The sequence below is a fragment of the Caretta caretta genome, chromosome 2 (genome assembly GCF_965140235.1).
Source record: "Caretta caretta isolate rCarCar2 chromosome 2, rCarCar1.hap1, whole genome shotgun sequence".
NCBI lineage: Eukaryota > Metazoa > Chordata > Testudines > Cheloniidae > Caretta > Caretta caretta.
Genome location: NC_134207.1, coordinates 6681866 through 6704025, shown reverse-complemented (window position 1 = coordinate 6704025; position 22160 = coordinate 6681866). Strand labels below are relative to the sequence as shown.

Here is a 22160-nt window from a genome sequence, read left to right as displayed (position 1 = left end):
CCCATGTCCCACCCGCCCTCCTGCCTTCCCATCCCCTTGGGCCATAAGAAGTTAGAAGTGTAGGCTTCCTGAAATGTCCCTGGTACAAGGCCTGCAAGAGTTAAAGTCCTAGGGTAGACTGGACCCTACCGGGCGCAGAGCATTCCAGCAAAACACTTTGGTATGTGCTTAAAGTAATGCAGGTGACTAGCCCCACTGAAGTCAATGGGACTATTCAAATGCTTAAAGTTGACCATATATCTACAGCCCCAAATTCAACGTAGCACTTGGGGCTTGACTCTTGATGGCAACACTCCCATTGACTTTAATAGCTCATCGATGCACAAATTAAATTCAGAAGGGACCACTATGATCATGTAGACTGGTCTCCTAACACAGGCCATAGGACTTCCCAGGCTCAAGCCCTTAGGCCCCAGTTTAGTAAAGCACTTAAGCATGTGCTTCAGTCCCATTGACTTCAGTGGGACAGACTACTTAAAATTAAGCATATACTGAAGTCTTTGTTGAATCAAGACTAAGTGTTTTTCTGGATCATGCAAGAGTACACATCCCCTCGAAGGACAGAGCCCCTGGTTCGCTGCATGTTCTTCGGCACAGAGTCTTATAGAAGCAGGGAGCAGTTTGAACTGGATTTAGAAGCCTTTGGTTCAAGGGACACTGTCAAGTGACAACGTAAACTATTGTTAAATGCCATAATTTTGATACTAACCGGAGCTGGTTGAAATTTTAAAAAATCTTGAACTCAGGGATGTTTTTGTTCTGCTGTTTTTTTAATGGATCAGGATTTCGTTTTTTGAAAGTTTCTCTGGAGTGCTATTTTCAGCATTGATTTTGTTTTGGTTTTTTTTTTTTTCATTTTGATTGTAATTGTCAAAAGTGAAATGTTTCGATTTTGAAATGATTTTTTTTCAAAAATGAATGGTTTTGATTTTGAAAAGTCCCCATCATTTGACTAAACTAACCAATCAAAATTTTGAATGGAAAACACGAACCAAAAAAGTGATTTTTTTTTCTGAAAAACTTTGAAAAACTGAAATATTTCAAGAAATCAAAAAGGTTTTCTGAAAATTTTCATTTTTGAAAAATGACAAAATTTCTTCAAAATAATTTGAATGAAAAATTTCAATCAACTCTATTGACAGTTTAGATTTTTGAAACTGAGGATTAAAAAAATCATATTTACTTTTCATTGTTGATCCTGTGTTACTTTGTTCACCAGCTTGGATGGTGAAACTGCACTGGTGTGACACTTGTGTGTTTCTAGTGAGTTTCACGTACCAATTCTTGTGAATTAGCATGACATTGTTGCATTTCAGTTTCCAATCACTGAAGAGGAATGTTTAATTCTAGCAAAAAATATGATCATTAATAAAAATGATATATTTCATGGAATAAAAATGTAATTCATATTAAGTTTTGTAAGCCACACTCCTTCTTTTAAACAAATTTGAATATATTGTCCTATTCTACTTGACAGTGTTCCTTTACAAAATCATGATCTAATTCATTTTCAAATTTTTTAAAATGGCTTTACAGGGGAGTTGGAAATCACCATCTCCTGCTGAGCCTGAGAGCTTCTCGTTTTACTTAATTGATTTGATAAGTATCAGAAGGGACTTAGTAAAAGAATGTATATATGCCTTGTTTCCCTGGCAACAGAATAACAAAATCAGTAAATTTCAGTGCAAGATTTTGTTTCCTGTGATCTTGCCTTTGATAAAGGACATCTGAGCACCTGAAGAAGAATTTGTATAGTTGGCCCCGACCCCACTCCCATCATCCACTTGGTTCTGCGGTTCATTATTATCATTTTGCCCATGCCAAATCACTTGCAAACAAGGCTGTTAACGAGTCAAAGTCCTGGAGTAGCTGACCATGCCTCTTGTTGGTATCAATATTTCATTATGCTGGGCATTCAAGTCATTAATGCCAGGTTTGGGGCCAGCTTTGCCCTTTGATATTGCGGCCTTTGGATGAAAATTGCATGGGGCAGATCTAGATTTGGCTCCTCTCTGACACAGACTATAGCAGTGACTGCGGTGGTTAGTGGAGAAAGGCAGAGAAGGAATAGCTGTGCCTTGTTATTTCAATGTTTCAGTCTGGCACAGGCATCACCTGTCAGACCAGAAGGCCCCCTGGAGAGCAGAGTGCATCTGGGATGATGGTGCATGAAAATACACAGTAGGGTCTCCATTTGCTTGGCTTTGGGAAGTTACAGTACTCTGACAGCTGAGTCATGAAAACACCTGTCCATCAGAGTGAGGAGGAGGCAGAGAAATAGGCATTGAGCACCAGTCATTCTCAGACTGGGTGGTATCAAACCATACCACTGGTAGGGAGGGCTAGGTGGGAACTAAGAGCAAGGCAAAGGTCAGGGGTACTGGAAACTGCCAGGTTTCTTTGCTCAGGAAATGTTGAAACAGTTGAGAAGGTGGAAAACTTTGGACCTCTTTGACCCATGAAGTGCAGGGAAACGTGCCAGATGTGTCCTTTACCAAGTTGGCTTCCAGCTGTGGACTCTACTGTCATGCTGTAAAACTGTTTCCTGCCACGCTGCTCTTTGAGAAGATGCAGAGAGCATTTTGCTGGTGAATGGGCTCTTCTTCCTACTGTGACTTCTCTTCAGCTGATTTGTGCCTGCTATGCCTGCTCCCTCATCTCTGGGCAAAAGCTACCTTAAAGTCTTTTGCCTTTTTGCCACCTTGGGAAGAGGTTTGATCTGAAAATGGGACTGCTACATATGGTCTTCTCAGCCATACCAATTCTTTGCATGTTTACTATGAAAAGGGGACTGCACTGCAGAAAATTGAAGTTACGGTTGTTTTGATTAGATACATAGATAGATAGCTAGAATTACTGTCAGTGAACATGCTACTTTATATGACATGTTCAAAGACAGGGGCTGAAACGCTGGCCCCAGAGAAGTCAATGGCAAAACCCCCATTGATTTCAGGTGGTCCAGGATCGATTTCACCCAGGATCCCCACCTGCCCCCCCAAGTGAATCTCAGGCAAAGAGGAAACATGGGACACCAGTTCAGATGGGAGTAGTTTACCAGCCCATGGCCAGTGTCCCCATTAAGAACCAAATTTTACAGCGTGTTTTCTCGTCAGGATAGTTGGAATTTAAATGCCCCTTTAAACTCACAGAACTTTTGTTAAACAAATACATGATTAGTTGGGGGATTCATTTAGGAGAGGCTGTTCTTACATTGTGCTGGAAACTTTGACAGGAGATTTCAAAGTCCACTGCCATGAGGCTTTCCATGGATTTCAGTGGTGCTTGCATCAGTTCCTTATTTCCCAGTTTGCTTGTGAAGGAACACCTGCATCTTCTATTTATTTCCATGGGAGCTGGGGATGCCTAGAACTTAGGAATGGCCAGAGCAGATCAGACCAATGGCCTGTCTAGTCCAGTATCTTGTACCAACAGTGCACAATCCCAGCTGCTCCAGAGAAATGTGCACGAAACCCCGCAGTAGGCAATTAAGGGATAACCTGCCACCCAGGGAGAGTCTCTTCCTACCCACTCCCAACTTAGAATCAGGCTGCTTATTTAGTTGCTGAAGTCTAGGCACTGACATTCGAAAGCCACAGCCGAAGCCTACTATGGTTGAAAGTTTTCTCCATTTTACAAGTGGCTGTTCAGGATTCAAAAGTACTGCCACCCCTTACCGCTCCACCCCTGTACACGCCCATCTCCAGGATGGCTCTTGCTGGACTATCAAAGGGATGGAGGAGCTAAACATTAAAACAGTCCTAACCAACAGGCCTCCATGTTTGCACGCTTTGAAGATCGCCCTGTTTATGTGATTTCCCTAGGAACAGGATGTAGAATCGTAAGGTCTCAGGCTACCTTTGGGCATGACTTATTCTATGAATTGTGCCATGCCATGTCCTTTATGGCTGCTGCTTTCCTAGCCTCTCTCCTTCACTTAACTAGCATCCACTACTTCCACCGAGACCCTAAAGCAGCTTGTTCTGGCTGTCAAGCCTTTCTTGGAGTCTGTCCTTTCAAGAGCGTCTTGGTGCCGGGGATTCCGTTTCTATTTTTCATTGATCAGGATGTGGGGTTGCCCTTTCTCTATCCTCCAGAGATGCCTCTATCTGCTTCTTGATCTCAGAGCGTTTGCAGTCTTTTCTTGGCTCACTTCCACAAAATTCTAGGTGCCTTCAGGGCCCTTACTGTGGCCCTTACTAACCCTGAGTAGCTCTTTCATGCTTGGTTAGTACCATCAATGGGACTACTCACCTGGGTAAGTGCTATGCAACACAAGTAAGGAGTGCTGAATTGGACCCTCAATATGTAGATGCTTCTCTGCTACTTCAGGCCCCTGTTTAGACTGGCAAAAAAACAGCTTCTACATTTAGGTGTCAAAGTCCTGTCTCACTTAGCAGGACCTCGCGGTGCAATCTTTTGATTTGTATATTTTGGTTAGATTTGTCAAGATGGCCATCGCTAATAAACTGTCTCGGAATGGTAGCCATCCCACAGCTAACTTAGCATGTACTCAAGTGACTCCGAAGAATCTGTTCCATGTACATGAGATGTCAGGTCTTGTGATCTTCCGTTCACAGGGCTTAGAATCTAACTATTGAGGGAAGTACAATCCCCAGGAGCAATTGTGGGAGATGGTCAGTCATATCCTGATGGCTCCATTAGAACTTGTTGGTTGCAAACCCAAACGTTAGCTTCTTTTCTGGTATTCTTGGGGGACTTAGACTCATCCTGCTGGAGGGCGGCTTGGAAAGAGGAGTGGGATTGTGATGCTTATGGACTTCTCTCAAGAGGGTCCCTAAAACGGAGACAACAACTTGAGCTGAGCAGGGGGAAGAGTGGTGCTGGTAGTCTGTGAACCACTTTTCCTACAACTGGTCATAGAACTAGAGAAGCAGTCATAGAACTAGAGAAGCATTTGGGTTAGGATGGGCTTCCATAAGATCAGCTAATCTCTACCCTCTGCATCAGGGCAAGACTGACATTACTATCCCTAAATCTTCCCTGATGGATGTGTGTCTAGTCTCAGCCTTACTTGTGTCCAGCTTTGGCAGTTCCACCTCCTTTGGCAGCTCTTTCCATAGCCTGAGCTGCTCTTTGAGTTAAGTTTATTTCCTGCTGCATCTTTATCCCATTAATGCTTGTTCTGTCATCCTAAAGCAATGGGAATAATTGATCTCAGTCGTCTTTGTAACATGCCTCTGAGGGCAATCATTGTGTCTCCTTGCCTTAGTCTTCTTTTCTCTAGGCCCAGTCCTCTTAAACTTTCATCATTGTAGATCTTTGTTTCCCGAACCTTTTTGTCATTTGTGGCACTCTCCTCTGAATTCTCCCTAGTTTATCTTTGTCCCGTGGCAAAAATGGAGTTTCCAGAGTTGTCGATAATAAAGAATGAAACAGGGCATCTACTGGGGGTGTAGTGTTGGTGAACATCCTCTGATTAAAGACCATGACATGTCCCTGCTTTTGACAAGGCTGAATATGGTCCACATGTGGTTTGCTCACTTTTCACTATAAGTCCTGTTGAAGAAACGCGAGGGCCCCAGTATTGTAGTGTTGTCATATGACATCATAATGTTATAGCATTGTGCTGTGTTGTAGCATCCACATATCCTGACATGATACCATTTCTCTGGATCATACGGTGCTGTAGAAGCATGATGCCATGTACTGTCTCTGTGCTGTCACGTAGCAGTGTTGGACCATAATCATGCCTTGTGAAAGCAGCATCCTAGTTCAGTGATCCAGTGGCACAGTACCCATGCTATAATGTTACTGTAATCCACACCAGGAGAATATGGGTCTTTGTCCCCTCTAGTGCATGGGATACATACATAAGAGGATAAAAGTCTACCTCAGCTGCCAGCCAAAAGCCTTATTTCTTGATCTCAAGCCATAAAGGTCTTAGGTTAATCCCCTCTGACAACCCATGAAAGAGGACTGTTATATAACCATATTGCATAACAGCACCATTAGTTAGCAATATCATCATGTCATGTTGCAATCCAATGTCATGACATGCTGACATAGCACCTAAGTATTATGATGTTACATAGGCCCTGAGAGTTTTGTCAAGACCCTTTAAGGTTTCATGGATGCCAAAGCACCTAATAAGAAACAGGACAGCCTTAAAGATGTAGTACGTGTGAATCACAGTACAGAGCCAATGCACAGGAGGTGGAATTAAGGGCATGCTCCTTTCAGCCCTGTTTTTCTTTCCTTTGTTTTTTTTTTTTTTCTTAAGCCCCAGGCTTGACGTGTGTTTTAAAAAAATAACACAACCCTTTTGCATTTAATACTTCAAAAGCTAAGCAGAGCTATGAAAATGAAATCAGAGTAATTTATAGCCCATTGCCATCTGCTGCCTGGGAGAAAAATTGTGCATTATATGTCAAGCAACATTTCCATAATATTTGTCAGAGATGAATATGGCTGAGAAGGCCCCCGGAAGATGAAGCAGAAAAAGATCAGAAAGTTGGGCCAGATGCTCAGATGGTGTGTTGGCACAGGTCCACTGAAGTCAATGTAACGATACTGATTTACACCAGCTGTGGATCTAGCCCAATGTTATTTTAATCATTATTCTTCTGGTTAATATTTGGGGGGTGGGAGGATCGGGGAAGCGGGCCGTATCCACTGTGTAGTGACAGCTCTAAAGGTTGTTTGTGGTGAGACTTGGAGAGAGAGCCAACAGAATGTCTTGACTAAGAGGGGCAGGAGAACAGTCGCATGTGGAAAGGATGTAGACTCCAGGGAAGAAGAGGGATTTTGTAAGGTGATCCCACTGGAGTCTTGGGCCATTGTGTCTGAGTTTGGGAGGGCAGCTTCTGCCCTGACTCCTCACTGAGTCAGTTTGTGTGCACGCATGTACATCACGGGAGTCGTTTCTGGTGTTGGCACTATTGTGAATCAGGAGCAACTCCACTGAAGGCAGGAGAGGTATGCTAGTGTAAAAGTGATCAGAACCAGGCCTATGGTACTGGTCTTAGAAACAGGCCTGAGCCAAAGCCCTAATCTAGCCCCAACTCTGAACTCTGGATCTGAGTCCAAACTTTTTTGCATTTGATGTTTGGACTCAGCCCGTTACAGAGACAGTTTCAAGCTATCAGTCTCATCCAAAGCCAGATTTGTGGTTCAGACCTGAGCTATGGTTCAGGCCTGTTGCTGTAGCCAGAGCCTGTTGTGTGCTTTTCTGCTAATGTCCTTAATGTAGCCATTCTTATGTGTCGGGAGTGTGATAGGCCAGGGAACTCCAGAGGGCAGAGTCTGATATCACCCAATCCAGTGCCCTCTCTTTCCCCTTGTTCTCTCTAGTCACCAGAAGTATGGTGAGCAACTTGAATGAGCTGTTTTTCCCAGCCAGACAGCTGGTGTGTTGGACTCTCTGATCCTGGCATGGAATACACCTGTGGAATCCTGTCATCAGGCAAATCTCATTTTTCCATTCGGCTTTTCTGCCACTTCAGTTTTGTTCTTCCCACACTTGTTCTCCAGTCAGCTTCATTAACATCATGTTGCAAATGTTGATTCTGAGAGGTTTCTGTTATCAGATGCACTCAGCCAATTTTGGGGGGATGGGGGGGCGAAGCAGGAGGGGGAATAAAAACACTTGCATGGTTTATGACTATGCTGAAAAACTACAGTATGTCTGCAAAAAATGGGGCATTCAAGAGTCGGTCCTGAACTTTCCATTCAATGTCTTATGTGCAGTTATAGGGCATGCATATCACGTTACGGCACTTTCCTTACATGGTAGCACAAAACCCTTTACTTGGTGGAGAAAAGGGAATTACACAGGAATTTACGTGCTCTTCCAGGTTGCTGGTTAATTGCACCAGTAGCTCCTAAATTCACAAACTCAAGCCTGGACTGGTGTTCAGAAGTGCTGGTATATAATTATTAATTACAGAAATAACCCATCACTGCAATCTACCATCAGTGCAGTGGGAAGTCCTTGAGCATTGTGCCTGGATAACGAGTGAGTGTAAATTGGGTAAGAAGTTACTTGACCCAGTGACATTAAATGGTCAGTGGTTCCCATGTAAGTGCTGCAAAGTGTGAGTCATGATATCTGTGTTCTATAATATGTCATGTTATCTATCTATGTGTCTTTACGTATAGGTCAAGATTTTCTACCCAGAAAAGTTTGAGGTCCACTCGTTATTTCCGTCTCTGTGTGTATTCTTGCTAAGCTTCTGTTGTAGATAGAGTCCCATGCTTTCCTTTGTGCACTGCTGTCCCCAAATGTTTAGAATTAAAGTTGAGTTCATTTGCTATGTATTGCCACAGTCTGCACTGATTTGGCCCTCTTGGTGGCAAAGAGGTCAAGCGTGGTCCATGGAGATGGAAATGCCTTCTCATTTCTAGAAGCGGTCTGTCCAGTTCAGACCTGGAGCTCCTGGCTGGGGTAGTGCAGGGATGCTCACATTCCAGATGATTATGATGTACAGTATCCCTGCTGTGGCTAAACAGATGACTTGAATCCTACGAGCCATCAAGCCAGCACTACATTCACTTGCAAAAATAGCATAAGGTTCATCAGATAGAACTGGTTCCAGTTTTCCAGGGAGCTTATTTGGCAAGGTCCCATCTGTACCCAGTAGCTCCTTGTTAACAGATAACAGGATTCAGGGACCAGCGGCCTCCTTAGTTCTCTGGGTATTTGTATGTGGGGAACATTTGATGGAGGGCAAGAAGTGCTTCCAGGAGCTTAGTGTCCAGGCTCAGCTCTGTCCTTGTCAGCTTAGCCACCCGAACCCTCCAAATAAAACCCCCAGGTGATACTGATTTACTGAGTGCCATGACAGTCCAGGCACCAGTCGCCATTAGCTAAGTGTTGATGGCCATCAAGGTAATCTGACCTCTGCTGTAGATGTTCCATTCCCATTTTGCAACATACAGTGGCCGCATCTTCTCTCCGCTCCTTGGACAATACCACTGGTGTGATTAAAAGTGTGGAGTGGGAGGGGCATGAGTGGGACATGATATGCCTGCCTCCTTCCTTCCCACCCCGAATTTCTGTGCATGCTTGCACCACTGAGCCATAGTCCCCTCCAAGTGTCTGCCGCCTGCTCTGAGAGCATGAGTGTGATGAGCAAAGCAGCCTCCTGCATCCCCGAGGGAACTCAGAAATCACCCAGAATAAGACCACTGTTACTGAGGGATATTCTTCTGCAGCCCTTTGGGATCAGGAGGCTGAATTGGCTCCCACAAGTGATCACAACATTTAACTGGCTGGGGATGAAGCTGAACTCGGATTTGCTTTCTCTTCCCTGACAGGGCGTCCCTTTGGAGCTCCTGCGTGGTCCTACCTCTGCTGGCGCTGACCTGGATGTCTGCGGTTCTGGCAATCACGGATCGGCGGTCGGCGCTCTTCCAGATCCTGTTCGCTGTCTTTGACTCCCTGGAGGGCTTTGTCATTGTGATGGTTCATTGCATCCTGAGACGAGAGGTGGGCACAGCCCAGAGGGCTGCGTGTGACCTATCTACCGGAGGCCAGATTGGGAATTGCAGCTTTCCCGCAGTCTCTCTGGGAATTCCTCTGATCCCTTGAGCTGTGGACCATGACATTCAGCTATACAGCTGTCACTGTGATAAGTTGTGACCGAAGTGCCTGGACAGATGGATGGATAGGTGGACGTCACGCTGAAAACATACAGTGGGGCAGAGTTTTGGGGACAAGTCTCGTTTAGTTTATCATTGGTCCAAAATTTAGGTTTTGTTTAAAAAAAAAAAGATTTTACAAAACCTAGGATTTGCAGAAAAGTTTTCATCCATGTTTAAAGACAATATCAACAAAAAACAAAGTTGTTTTCTAGGGGTTGTATTGAAATTGTCCCCAGCAGTGTTAGAAACCCAAACACTATATATATGGTGCCAGTTTATGGGAGCCATAAGTTAAACTTGACTATGACCAGAAAGTGAAACTTTCTTTTACTTTAAACCAGTGAACTCCATCAATGATGAAAAGTTACATTCCTTTTTTTAAGTTCTTTCCATTGCAATAAAAGGAGGTGTCATTAATAACATTGACAAGGAGCTTTTTATTTATATATGTGCATGTTGCCTTGATATAATTCCTTTCAATTAAGTGGGCCTGATAGATTCCTGGTGTCAGACCACTGAAATCAGTGGAATTACACCAGGGATTGACCTAGCCCAGAGTCTTTTCATTAATTTCATTATCCAGTTAGGCCCTCTCATTGCGGTCGTTGGGAGTCTTTCCGTTGATTTCAGTGAGTTTTCGATGACACACAATATGCAGACAGTATAGACTCTTGATCTGACATTATATACATCTATGTCATGATTTATGCAAGAGGGTCCTTTGTAAATATGGGTTACAGAATAAATTCATGATTATTCCTGCCTGTGCAAATCCAGCAGCTAGCTACTTTGGAAGCTATCCCATGTAATAATCCTGTAAGCATGCAGGAATCTGGAGTTGCTGTGTTGGTGTGTGAGATATGTATCCTTTCAGCCCCTCTGAAGCCGTTGTGTAAGCCCTAAACAAACAGGACCCATGTGAGCATTACAATCTATCCCCAGCAGGATTGGATGCTCCTTTGCTTTAAACAGTGCCTCTGTCTGACTCAGTCTTGTGCAAATCTGTTTCTCCCGGCAGGTCCAGGATGCAGTGAAGTGCCGAGTAGTGGACCGTCAGGAAGAGGGCAATGGAGACTCGGGAGGGTCGTTTCAGAACGGACATGCTCAGCTAATGGTAGGATAAAGTGCCATCCGCTCGCTTGCCAAGGGACTCGGTGCATTTAGCCCGGATCCAATGAACTAAGGGCTCTCTTTCAACATTTTAGGCTTAGCTGTCATCACTCTCCTTCTTTTAAATCTCTGATTGGAGTGTGGGTGAGCCTCAGTTTCACTCACCTATAGCTCCCATTCCCTTCATAACAATCAGGGCCCCATCCCTCTCCCCCCAGGCGTATGCAAGCACCAGGGCTTTTTTGTTGTAGGTAGGCCAGATCCTTTCGGTCTAAGGATGACAAACCCCACATGCATCTACTTTCCCATAAAATAAATTTCCCAGGTCTTTCTACCTCTGACAGGCTGCATGTCAGACTTCCAGCATCGTGGTAGGAGACAGCAGTTTAATATCTATTCGCTCAGAGAGTGTCACATCGTAGTCATGATTTTCAAGACATCCTTTCTGAGAGACTTTCTCTCTCCAAAGTACTTTTCTTCCCCCTTTCAGTAATGTTCCTTTCTAGGTGCTCATTTTGAGCTCATTTTGTGCAAAGATAGAAAACTTCATCCTGTTACATGAGTCTTTTAAAACTGGGCTAGATAAAGCCCTGGGAGAGTATGCTGTAGGGAACAATCCTGCATTGGCCCCTTTGTGATGGACTGGATGTCCTAAGAGGTCTTTCTTGTCTCTGATTTCTAAGCTTTGGGGAAGCAGGTCAATCCCACAATTCACAAGATTTTCCCAGGCTCCAAAACAGGCCTGTTGAGGCTTTCCTCTATCTTTCTACCTGAGTGTCCAGCCAGTCAGGCCCAGAGATGCAACATATTCATAAAAAAAGAACAGGAGGACTTGTGGCACCTTAGAGACTAACAAATCTATTAGAGCATAAGCTTTCATGGGCTACAGCCCACTTCATCGGATGCATAGAATGGAAAATATAGTAAGAAGATATATATATATATATGGAAGTTGCCATACAAACTGTAAGAGGCTAATTAATTAAGATGAGCTATTATCAGCAGGAGAAAACTTTTGTAGTGATAATCAAGATGGCCCATTTAGACAGTTGACAAGAAGGTGTGAGGATACTTAACATGGGGAAATAGATTCAATATGTGTAATGACCCAGCCACTCCCAGTCTCTATTCAAACCCAGTTAATGGTATCTAGTTTGCATATTAATTCAAGCTCAGCAGTTTCTGGTTGGACTCTGTTTCTGAAGCTTTTCTGTTGCAGAATTGCCACCCTTAAATCTTTTACTGAGTGGCCAGAGAGGTTGAAGTGTTCTTCTACCAGTTTTTGAATGTTATGATTCCTGATGTCAGATCTGGGTCCATTTATTCTTTTGCGTAGAGACTGTCTGGTTTGGCCAATGTACATGGCAGAGGAGCATTGCTGGCACATGATGGCATATACCACATTGGTAGATGTGCAGGTGAATGAGCCCCTGATGGCATGGCTAATGTGATTAGGCCCTATGATGGTGTCACTTGAATAAATATGTGGACAGAGTTGGCATCAGGCTTTGTTGCAAGGATAGGTTCCTGGGTTAGTGTTTTTGGTGTATGGTTGCTGGAGTTCAATGCTAGAGGGGACCATTAGATCATCTAGTCTGACTTCCTGTATAGCACAAGCCATAAAATGTCACCCAGCTTGCCCCATATTGAGCCCAATAACTAAAGCTGATCTTCCAGAAAGGCATCCAGTCTTGAGTTGAAGACATCAAGAAAGAGAATCTACCACTTCCCTTGGTAGTTTGTCCCAGTGGTTAATCTCTCTCACTGTTAAACATTTGTGCCTTATTTCTAAGTTGAATTTCTCTGGCTTCAGCTTCCAACCTTTTGTCCTTGCGGTGCCTTTCTCAGCTAGATAAAGGAGCTCCATGTGACCCAGTGTTTTGTCCTGGTGAAGGTACTTACACTCTATCATCAAGTTACTTCTTAATCTTCTTTTGGATCTGTTGAACAGATGGAGTTCTTCAAGTTTCTCATTATAAGCCCTCCTCTCCAGCCCTCAGATCACTTTTGTGGTTCACTTCTGGGCTCTCTCTAACTTTCCAGGGCCCTTTTTAAAATACGGACACGAGAACTGGCTGCAGTGTTCCAGCATTGATCTCGCCAATGTCGGATATGGAGTTAAAATCACCTCCCTAGTCCTAGTCACTGTTCCCCGATTCAGACATCCAAGGATTGCATGATCCCTCTTTGCTACAGCATCGCATAGAGAGCTTCTGTTGAGTTGCTTGTCCACTCTGACCCTTAGATCCTTTTCAGAGTCACTGCTTTCCAGGATATAGTCCCCCGTTCTGTAGGTATGACCTGCAGTCCTTGTTCCTAAATGTAGAACTTTGCATTTGGCTGTATTAAATACATTTTGTTTGATGGGGCCTCATTTAACAAGTAATGCAGATCACTCTGTGTGACTGTAGTGTCCTCATCATTATTTATCAATCTTGTATCACCTGAAAATTTTACCAGCAGTGATTTTATATTTACTTCCAGATCATGAATAGCCATCGGCCCCAGTACTAATTCCTTCAGCACTCCCCTAGAAACACCCCCATTCAATGATGATTCCCCATTGACAGCTACTTTTAGAGATCTGTCAGTTAGCCAGTTCCTAATTCATTTAATGTGTGCTGTACTGATATTGTATAGTGATAATTTTTTAATCAGTACATTGAGAGATATTAAGCCAAATGCCTTACAAAAATCTATGTATATTATATCTACGGAGTTGCCTTTATCAACCAACCTTGTCATCTCATCAAAGAATGAAATCAAGTTTGTTTGACAAGACCTATTTTCCATAAAAGCATGTTGACTGGCATTAATTATAATCCTAGCCTTTAATTTATCAGTCGAATCTCACATCAGCTTTTCCATTCTTTTGCATGGGATGGATGTCAGGCTAACCAGCCTTTGGTACCTAAGTCATCCTTCTTGCCAATATCATTAGCACCTTTCCAGTCTTCTGGTGTTTCACCAACATTTCAAGATTTATTAATAATTAACATCAGCAGACTAGAGATCTCCTCAGACAACTCTTTTAGTTGTGCAGGTTAGCTGGGCCTGCTGATTTCAAAATGTCTGTCCTTGGTAGATGCTGTTTAACATCTTCCTTAATTACTAATGGACTGGAAAGTACCACAACATCCTCCTGTGATACGAGCACATCATCCTGCTGCTTAGCACATCTAGAATGGAAATATTTATTGAACACCTGTCTTTTCCACATTGTTATTACCATGATTACATGGAAGCCCGTGTTCTGGTATGACTCCCTTTCTCCCATTCTCTGGGATGATGGCAACCAAGTGTTTCAAGGCAGGGACTAGTTTAGGGGAGAGGAGGGCTGCATGTGGCTGCTTTTGGCATCCCCTGCTCAGGCATCCCCTGCTCCTGTTAGGGAGGGGCCGTTTCTTCTACATCAAGGCCATTAGGCAGAGAGTCTGATTCCAAAGTGTGGAGCCGAGCCCTTGTTCGCGCCATTCTATCTGGATTTTTAAGGCTTTGTGTGTGGTCCATGACTAGAAACGTTCATTGGATTCCAGGTTGCCTTCCCCCTCCTCTTCCCCTCCCCCGCCCCCATCCCGTTGACCACCCCCCTCTGCTTTCTCTGTCTTTCAGACCGATTTTGAGAAGGATGTGGATATGGCTTGTAGATCAGGTGAGCACATCACAGGTGAGAAATCAACAAGTGACCTGGTTTGGGGATTGAACTTGGACGTTTTTTTTCCTTACTATCTGTGTGTGTCTGTGTCCCCTCGGTGGCTTGTGTGTTTGTATATGGGCTGCCCTCGCTCCCGCCCCCACCTCAAGAGGATTCCTAACTCTGCCCCTTCGCTTTGCTTATCCCCTTCTTCACTCATGCCTTGCTTGGCCTCTTGGCTAAGATCAAGCCTCACCTCGATTTAACACCTTTTATCCAGGGCCTATGCCCTACCTGGCAGGGGTGGTGGGATCTATGACCTTCTCCATCTCTCACTACTGGGACCTGATTTTGTCTTTGCTTAGAGAGTCATCTCTGGGGCTGGCCTCATACCCATCAGGAGTCCTGAGAAATGGGTGTAAATCTGGAGCATCCTCTCCCAAATCCTTGAATGGACAATTGCCCTCTGGGTCCATCCATACCAGCAACCGCTTGGGCAGTCATAGACCAGACGGTGCTTGGGGAGATGGCCCTCCCCTTCCCACACACAACCATTCATTTCAGCCCTGCAGATCTGCATGGGCCAGCAGTCCCTGCTGTCGCAGCCCCTCCTCAGTCGCTCCCGTTTGTCCCATGCCCACTGTGCTGTCTCTGAAAGTGCTGTCCAGAGTCTGCTATGCTGCCTGTTCCTCTTTGCAGGTTCTGTTCCCTCCTGCCCTTGGCAATGCCTGACCAGCTGGCTGATTTTGATCAAACCTTTTGCAGAATTTCCGACTCTCATTGGCTCTCCCAGATGCCTCCCCTTTCCCAAGCAAGAGTTTTCCCAGCTCATTTGGCCCTTGTGTATAATTCACATCTTCCAAACCAGGATCTCCCTCTAGCTGCCATGGACTTTGCATCCTGTGTGCTCATTTAGGGGGCATCACAGAAGAGTTTATCTATCTATCTATCCATCCATCCATCCATCCCCAGACACCCCCTCTTCTATCTATCTATCTATCCCCATACACCCCGTCTATCTATCTATCCATCCATCCATCCCCATACACCCCCTCTTCTATCTATCCCCATACACCCCATCTATCTATCTAATCTATCTATCTAATCAAATTCTCTGTATCATTATCAATTTGTCTATCACCCTTACCCTGATGGTATGTAATGCCACAGTCTCTTTCTGTCTATACCTTATTCAGGGACTCTCTCTTTCTCCTTCTTTCTCTCACACCATATTTCTAGTGTGCTCTCTCCTGCTCTCTCTCCCCGTCCTGATGCTGAGGACCTGACTTTCAAAAAAAGGCAGGTGCAAAAATTGTGCAGACAGGAGTGTGCCCAAGGTGCGCACGTGGTGGCATCAGATTTGCTCACAAGGCAGGTATTTGCACATACAGCTGGCTAATTGGGCATGTCGCATGCACAATTGTGTGCTTTTGAGAATCAGGTCCTGAAAATCAGTGCTGAGCCCCAGACAGGCTCCTCCTTGTGCTGCCTTAGAGTCTCTGGCTCCTGGGTTGGGTCTCCCCGAGCAATGGGAGGGAGCCTTTTGGTGTCAGGTGACTCCAGGACAGAAGACTCCCTGATCTCCACCTTTGCTCACTAACCTGGCCTGGTTTCCTTTGCCAGCAGCCAGCTGTACAAGTCTTCAAACCCCAGCGGACAAGATATGAAATAATCCCAATTTGTTGTGCACCACAGCCTCGAGACGAGATCTAAGCACCACCCCTGGGGAAGCCAAAGCATTCAGGGAGCTCCCATGCATAAAGCATGTCCCAAATGCTTCTTTGAATACAAGCCACAGTGTAGAAAAACACCCAACAACCCACTGGCTGTGGCTTTTGCTGAAAGGGCATTGTTAATAAAGCACCGATCCTGATACCTTAACAAGGATGAGCTGGGTCCAAGGCAACGTGTGGCATTTCCACTGAGAGCCAGTGGCAGAATTTGGCCCATGAATGGGGCCAAAGCAAAGTTATATCCTAGCGCTGTTCTCTGGCACAGCCATCATAACTGAGATGGTCACCATGCAGCGGGTCTGGTTTTCAAAGAGGTTTTATGGTTGGTTGGTTTCTCCTGGCTTCCCTTTGATTTTGCCCTGCCTGCCCTACACCCGCTGGAGGTACCTACACTCGTCCAGCACTCACCATGCCTGGCACAAGTTAGCAGTGAAACTGCAGCACCATGTTTTACCTGGCACCAGAAATCCACCGGCGCCATACAGTACCTTGATCATAAATGGGAATGGCTGAATGGTGCCAGGTCACAGCAAAGCCTCTGCCTTGGCTCCTCTCCTGTCTGCTGCATTGGGAAAAATGTGTAAAAAGAGCCTGGTTTTTTGTTTGGTTTTGGCTGGAATTGTTTCCCCTTTTCCATGCTGAAATGCTGGGTAAGTAGCTTTCAGCCCCGCCCACCCCAGAACCCTGTGACTTTATCCTCTGAGGACATCCAGGCTGATGTCACGAGCTTATTAACATTTCTGTTGCAGCCTAGAACCAGCTGAGCAAAGCAGATTTTAACGAGAGGAGGAACAGCTGTGTTTGTGTCAATGGATGATGCTCTGTGTGTGTCCTGTGTATATCTCCGAATTGGCATGATTGCCCCACCCTCAGATTAAGGTTCTTTCCTATATGAATAACGAGCACTCATTTAGCTCCCTTTGGCTTCAAGGCAGTGGTTGAGAACTTCAAAACCCCTGGTATAATTATCCCCCAACGTACCCACTGGCCCAGTCGCCAGCGTGGGGATGTCATGTGCATGGGGTCTAGGAGCCAGAAGCATTGATCTGCCATTGTAGCCTCTATCTGAGGGAGTGGAGGGAACATGCTAAGGGCGTTTGATTGTGGTGAGATGGTTGAAGTTGTGTGTGGAGCTCAGGTGAGGTGAGTCCGAGGTGCTGAGGATGCTTCTCTGTCTCCTGCAGTGCTGAATAAAGACATCACCACATGCAGGACCTCGGCCATCACAGGCACGCTGAAGCGCCCGTCGCTGCAGGATGAGGAGAAGCTGAAGCTCCATCATCAGAAGGGGTCCTCGAACTTTAATAGTCTTCCAGCCAACGTCTCTAAGATGCACCTCCAGGGCTCCCCGCACTACCTAGGGGCCATCAACCTGAACGAGTTCAGCAACCACACGCTCACCCTGAAGAAGGAGAAGAACCAGCCGCCCAAGTCTATCTACATCTGCGATGGGGACATCTTCAAGAAGTTGGACTCTGAGCTCTCCAGGGCGCAGGAGCAATCCCTGGACACCAGCTATGTCATCCTGCCCAGCAACAGTTCCTCCACCTTGCGGGCCAAGCCGCCCAAGGATGATGGCAAATACAGCATCAACATAGACCAGATGCCCCAGACCCGGCTCATCCACCTCAGCATGGCAACCGACCCAGGCTTCATCGTCAAGAGCCCACCCAGGGAGCCCATGGCTATGACATGCACCGAGGTGCAGGGCTCCCCCATGCTGCAGCAGCAGACCATCTCCAGCGAGTCGCAGATCCCCAACAGCCTGTGCGACCCGGGCGACTCAGGGAACTTGGGCATGGTGCCCAAGAGCGAGACAGTCTCCACCCTCTCCATGAGCTCCTTGGAGGTAAGCAGGCAACCTGCGGCCACTTTCACCCATAAGAACATCCCAGTTGTCACATTGTTCATGCCACACTTTTCCTTCTATGTTGATGCCTTCTTTCCTACAGTGGCCGATGCCAGATGTTCTAAGAGTAGAACCCTGCCTTGAATGCTCCCAGCTGTGCAGTTTCCGTACCTCTTTAATGAGAGGGGAAATTTCTTCATGAACTCCCCTAGTGATATCAAGTTACGATTTGAATCTTGAGGATTAAGAACCCTTAAAGTTTTCATCCTAGGTAGTTACATGGCAGATGCCCTCTCTTTCCCATATAAATGTCTAATCAGTTTTTGAAGCTTTCCCTCCCTCCTAGTTCCAGCACTGGGTATTTTGATCATAGATTTTAGGATGGGAAGGAGCCAAAGAGTTTCTTAGCCCCTTTTTTTTAAATCCAGCAGATGCAAGCTGCAATGTTCTCTTTACCTCCCATAAGTCCTGTGGAAACTGGATGTATTGAGCGTGTTCAAAGATTATTCATGAGGTTTTAGCCAAACCACTCCCATTCATTTTAATGGGAGGCATGTGGCTAAACCTCCCAGTTGGCTTTGATGATTTCAACCCGTCTGGGAAGAGATCGGTAAATACGGTTATGGGAAGCTACAGGAAAATTCCAGTGACTGCAGAGTTAAGTTCTGTGTGCACAGTTCTCCCTCACAGACATCCCCTGCAACCCTATGGATGTCAGTGGCATATGAGTGATAGATACATGAGTGCTGGACTTCCTTTTATTCGCTGGTTCTTCTCACTGCTATCCTTTGGCAGCTCATTTCATCTAGTAACAACTCTCCCAAGTACAGAATTCCCACCCAGCCAGGTTCTTCCTTGGCAGACGTTTAGTCCCTCTTGGTTCTTATACTTGGCCCCAGTTCTAACAGTCTTCCAGAGCTCACACACGGTTTCTGTCCCCTGGGGCAGTGACCGAGATTGTTTCTATCACTCCAGTTGTCTCCTTTGTATCAGAGCCGGAGCTGCAGGATGCAGGCAGAGCAGGGTGGGGAAGGAGGCAGAGGCTGTCTCTCTGTCTCTAGCCACTATGCAGGGGTGCGATCACTTACCAATCTTTCTTTCCCTTTGAATCTTCAGAGACGGAAATCCCGGTATGCAGAGCTAGATTTTGAGGTGAGCGGTTCCTCCTTTAAATCCTTTTACGGAGGGGTGAGGTGGGGGAGAGGACTAGGCTCTGCTTTTCCCAGCAGGAGTTCCCCTAGCTGCAGGAGCACTGCCTTCAGCCAAAGAACCAGGGAACGGGCTAGAAGCGGACAGGTGGCTACAGCCAGCCTGGCCAAACTGGGAAGTTCACCCTGTGTATCTAAACAAACGTGGGATTTACACTTATTTGGTATGGCTTCATTTATTGAGCAGCAACTGCTGAGTAAATGTTTGTAAATGAAGATTTTAAGTCAGTTTGCACAAGGCCTGTAAACAATCTCATCTGTCAGTGAGATGCTGATAGAAACCTGATATTACAATATACCAGCATCGGGAGTCTGGGCCACTTTCCAGCCAGTGTGAGAGGTGTTCAGGGGTCCTGGGTCTTAGGCCAGGTCTACTCTACAGACTTATATCGGCATAGCTACATCACTGAGGGGTGTGAAAAATCCACCCCCCTGAGCAACGGAGTTATACCGACCTCACCCTGGTGTAGACAGTGCTATGGCAGCAGGAGAGCTTCCTGCCTCTCGTGGAGGTGGAGTAACTACGCTGACAGGAGACGCTCACCAGTGCAGCGCTATACGTGTAGAACTGCTGCCAAATATAAAATCTGCTCAGATGATTCCCATCACCCTGGTCTGGGAGCTCCTCACAAGATTAAGGCGCCTCCCAACACCCGTCGGAGATGAGGAAGTATCCACGTTTTACAGATGGGGAGATCTGAGGCACAGAAGGGGGAAGCGGTTGCTTTAAAGAGGAAGCCAGGCTTCACACAGGAAATCTCTGACAGAGCTGGGGACTGAGTACAGGTCTCCTGAGTTCTATTGCAATGCAATGAAGCCATCACTTTGAAGAGGAAGGATGGTTGGGTGGTGAAGGCATCAAACCATCCTTCCTCTTCAAAGCTACTGCTTCATTCCAGAATCAGCCATCACTCCTGGGACCGCATGGGGAAGAAGGGAGTTTGCTCGAAGCTTGGGCCCTGAGGTTTGCTCCAATACGTAGGATCCTGGGCTCAGTCTGAAATAGCGACACTGTGTGGCCCCAAATTCTGACACTCACGTGTTGGGCTAGATTCGAACTCAGGCCTCACACTTCTTCAAAAGCTTTGCAACCCTTGGGGAGCTTTCACGCTGAGATTCAGGTTTGTCACAAATCCTGTAACAAGCCAAAACTCAGCTAGTTTGGTGTAGGCTTGAATTTTCCTGCCTGTAGCGAGATCGAGAGTTCTAGTATCTAGGGCCCAGGTCCTCAAAGGGATTTGGGCACCTAACTTGAACCTAGGTGCCCACTTTGGCAGTTTCCTAGTTGGTGAGGGCAGTGTAGACTCTGATGCCACCATCTTAAGGGGAGAAAGTTTTGCTGACCTTTCGCACACGTCTTTGCTTCAGAAAATCATGCACACGAGAAAGCGTCACCAGGACATGTTCCAGGACCTGAACAGGAAGCTGCAGCATGCGGAGAAAGAGAAGGAGTTACCGACAACGGAGAGCAAGGTCAGTCACTCACCCTTTGGAGCTGGGGGTTTCCTGCTCCAAGAACCATGATGAGCATGGGGGTGGAGGAGAATGCAGGGGCTCATACCAGAACCCTGCCCTTCAGTGTCACTCCACTCTCAATATACTGACGTGCACGTGTGTGTGTGTGTGTGTGTAAAATCCTAATGGTAGTGCACAGCCAGTGGAGTGTTCACTCTCCTCTAGCTCACATGTAGTGCAGATACAGACAGTTCTGAGCTCTGTTCCTCATGTCTTGTGAGGGTGTGTGGTTCAGCTTGTGTCTGTGGTGTCCATCTTCTCTGCACCGAGTCAATGGAACCTTTAACACCTTTACAACGTGGACTGGGGAGCAGAGGGAGGGCGCAGTGGAGATGGGTTGGATCCCCATTACCATCTATGGGAGTTGGTCTCAAATCCAAGGCAGGAGTGGAGACCATAAGTTGTGACGTTTGGACAGTCAGGGCGGTGGGATTTATGCCGATGGCTGGGGAAAGGAGAGGGATGCTGCTGAAGGAGTCTGACCTCAGGACAGGGGTTCCATTAAAGACACTTGTGTCAGTGACCTGTTGTGAGGTGACTTAGAATCACAGGGTTAGAAGGGACCGCAAGGGCATCTAGTCGAACCTCCTGCCAAGATGCAGGATGTGTTGTGGCTAAACCATCGCAGACAGACGGCTCCAGCCTCCTCTTGAAAGCCTCCAGTGAAGGAGCTTCCACGTCCTCCCTAGGCGTCTGTTCCACTGCCCTACTGTTCTCACAGTTAGGAAGTTTTTCTGAGCGACCATCAGTGGCAGGGAGGCGACGTTGTTGGAAGAATACAGGGGAAAGCCACGGCCTTCCATGGAGGGGAAAAGAAAAGGATCTGGAAACACGAAAGGCCCATAAGCTGCTTCTGGCCCTGTGCAATTGTGTGTATTACACTGAATTATACTGCTGCTGTCAGCTCCAGCGTATGTATCGATGTGAAGTTCTAAGCCATCCAGTCTGTGAGGTGGCCCCTGCAGGGACGTTCCCTCCAAGGAGTGAGTCAACCACAGGGAAGGCACATGTTGCACTAGTATGGGGGAGGGCGGTGCACGGTGGCCAAATTGGGTCCAGCATGAAAGAACCGTAGTGACAAAGAACTTTTCCTGCAGCAGTAAGGAAAAGCAGGCTGGCCAAAGGGCCATCTTTTGAGTGTCTGAGCCCCTCCATGCCTGCTGGGCTGGTGCCAAATGGCTGGCAAGTAATTTAATCTAGTCCAGCAGAGAGGGAAAAGAAGTAGCAGCTGCAGAGTGGTGGGCAGCCTGGCTCAGGGCTGTTCTCTGTGAGACCGCTGGGGATTGCTCCAAGGTGGGATTTCTCTCTGTTGGTTGGAATTTCCCCCATCCATCTTCAAGAGAAGGCAGAGCTGGCATTCATGGCCATCTGTGGCACGACCAAAAGGACTAGCCAGTGAGTGACTGCTGGGGCTTATTTTGTTAGGATTTAGTTAGAGATCAGGTCAAGCCACAACGTTTAAAGTGTGATAGGGTGAGAGGTTTTGGTTTGGTTCATTATAAACACAG

At 46.2% G+C, this 22160-nt stretch overlaps 1 protein-coding gene across 11 annotated transcripts in view; it reads left to right on the top strand.

Annotated features, from left to right (window-relative positions):
* ADGRB1 (adhesion G protein-coupled receptor B1) overlaps positions 1–22160 on the top strand; it is a 378079-nt gene that overhangs the window by 342187 nt on the left and 13732 nt on the right. For 9 of the 11 annotated variants that reach the window (XM_075124906.1, XM_075124905.1, XM_048841797.2 and 6 more), the window contains 6 exons: positions 9277–9448; positions 10622–10717; positions 14326–14380; positions 17265–17929; positions 19046–19081; positions 20506–20610. In XM_075124906.1, coding sequence (XP_074981007.1) covers positions 9277–9448; positions 10622–10717; positions 14326–14380; positions 17265–17929; positions 19046–19081; positions 20506–20610 — 1129 coding nt within the window. The remainder of the gene's footprint in view (positions 1–9276; positions 9449–10621; positions 10718–14325; positions 14381–17264; positions 17930–19045; positions 19082–20505; positions 20611–22160) is intronic. The other 2 variants (XM_048841798.2, XM_048841793.2) reach the window with 1 other exon arrangement.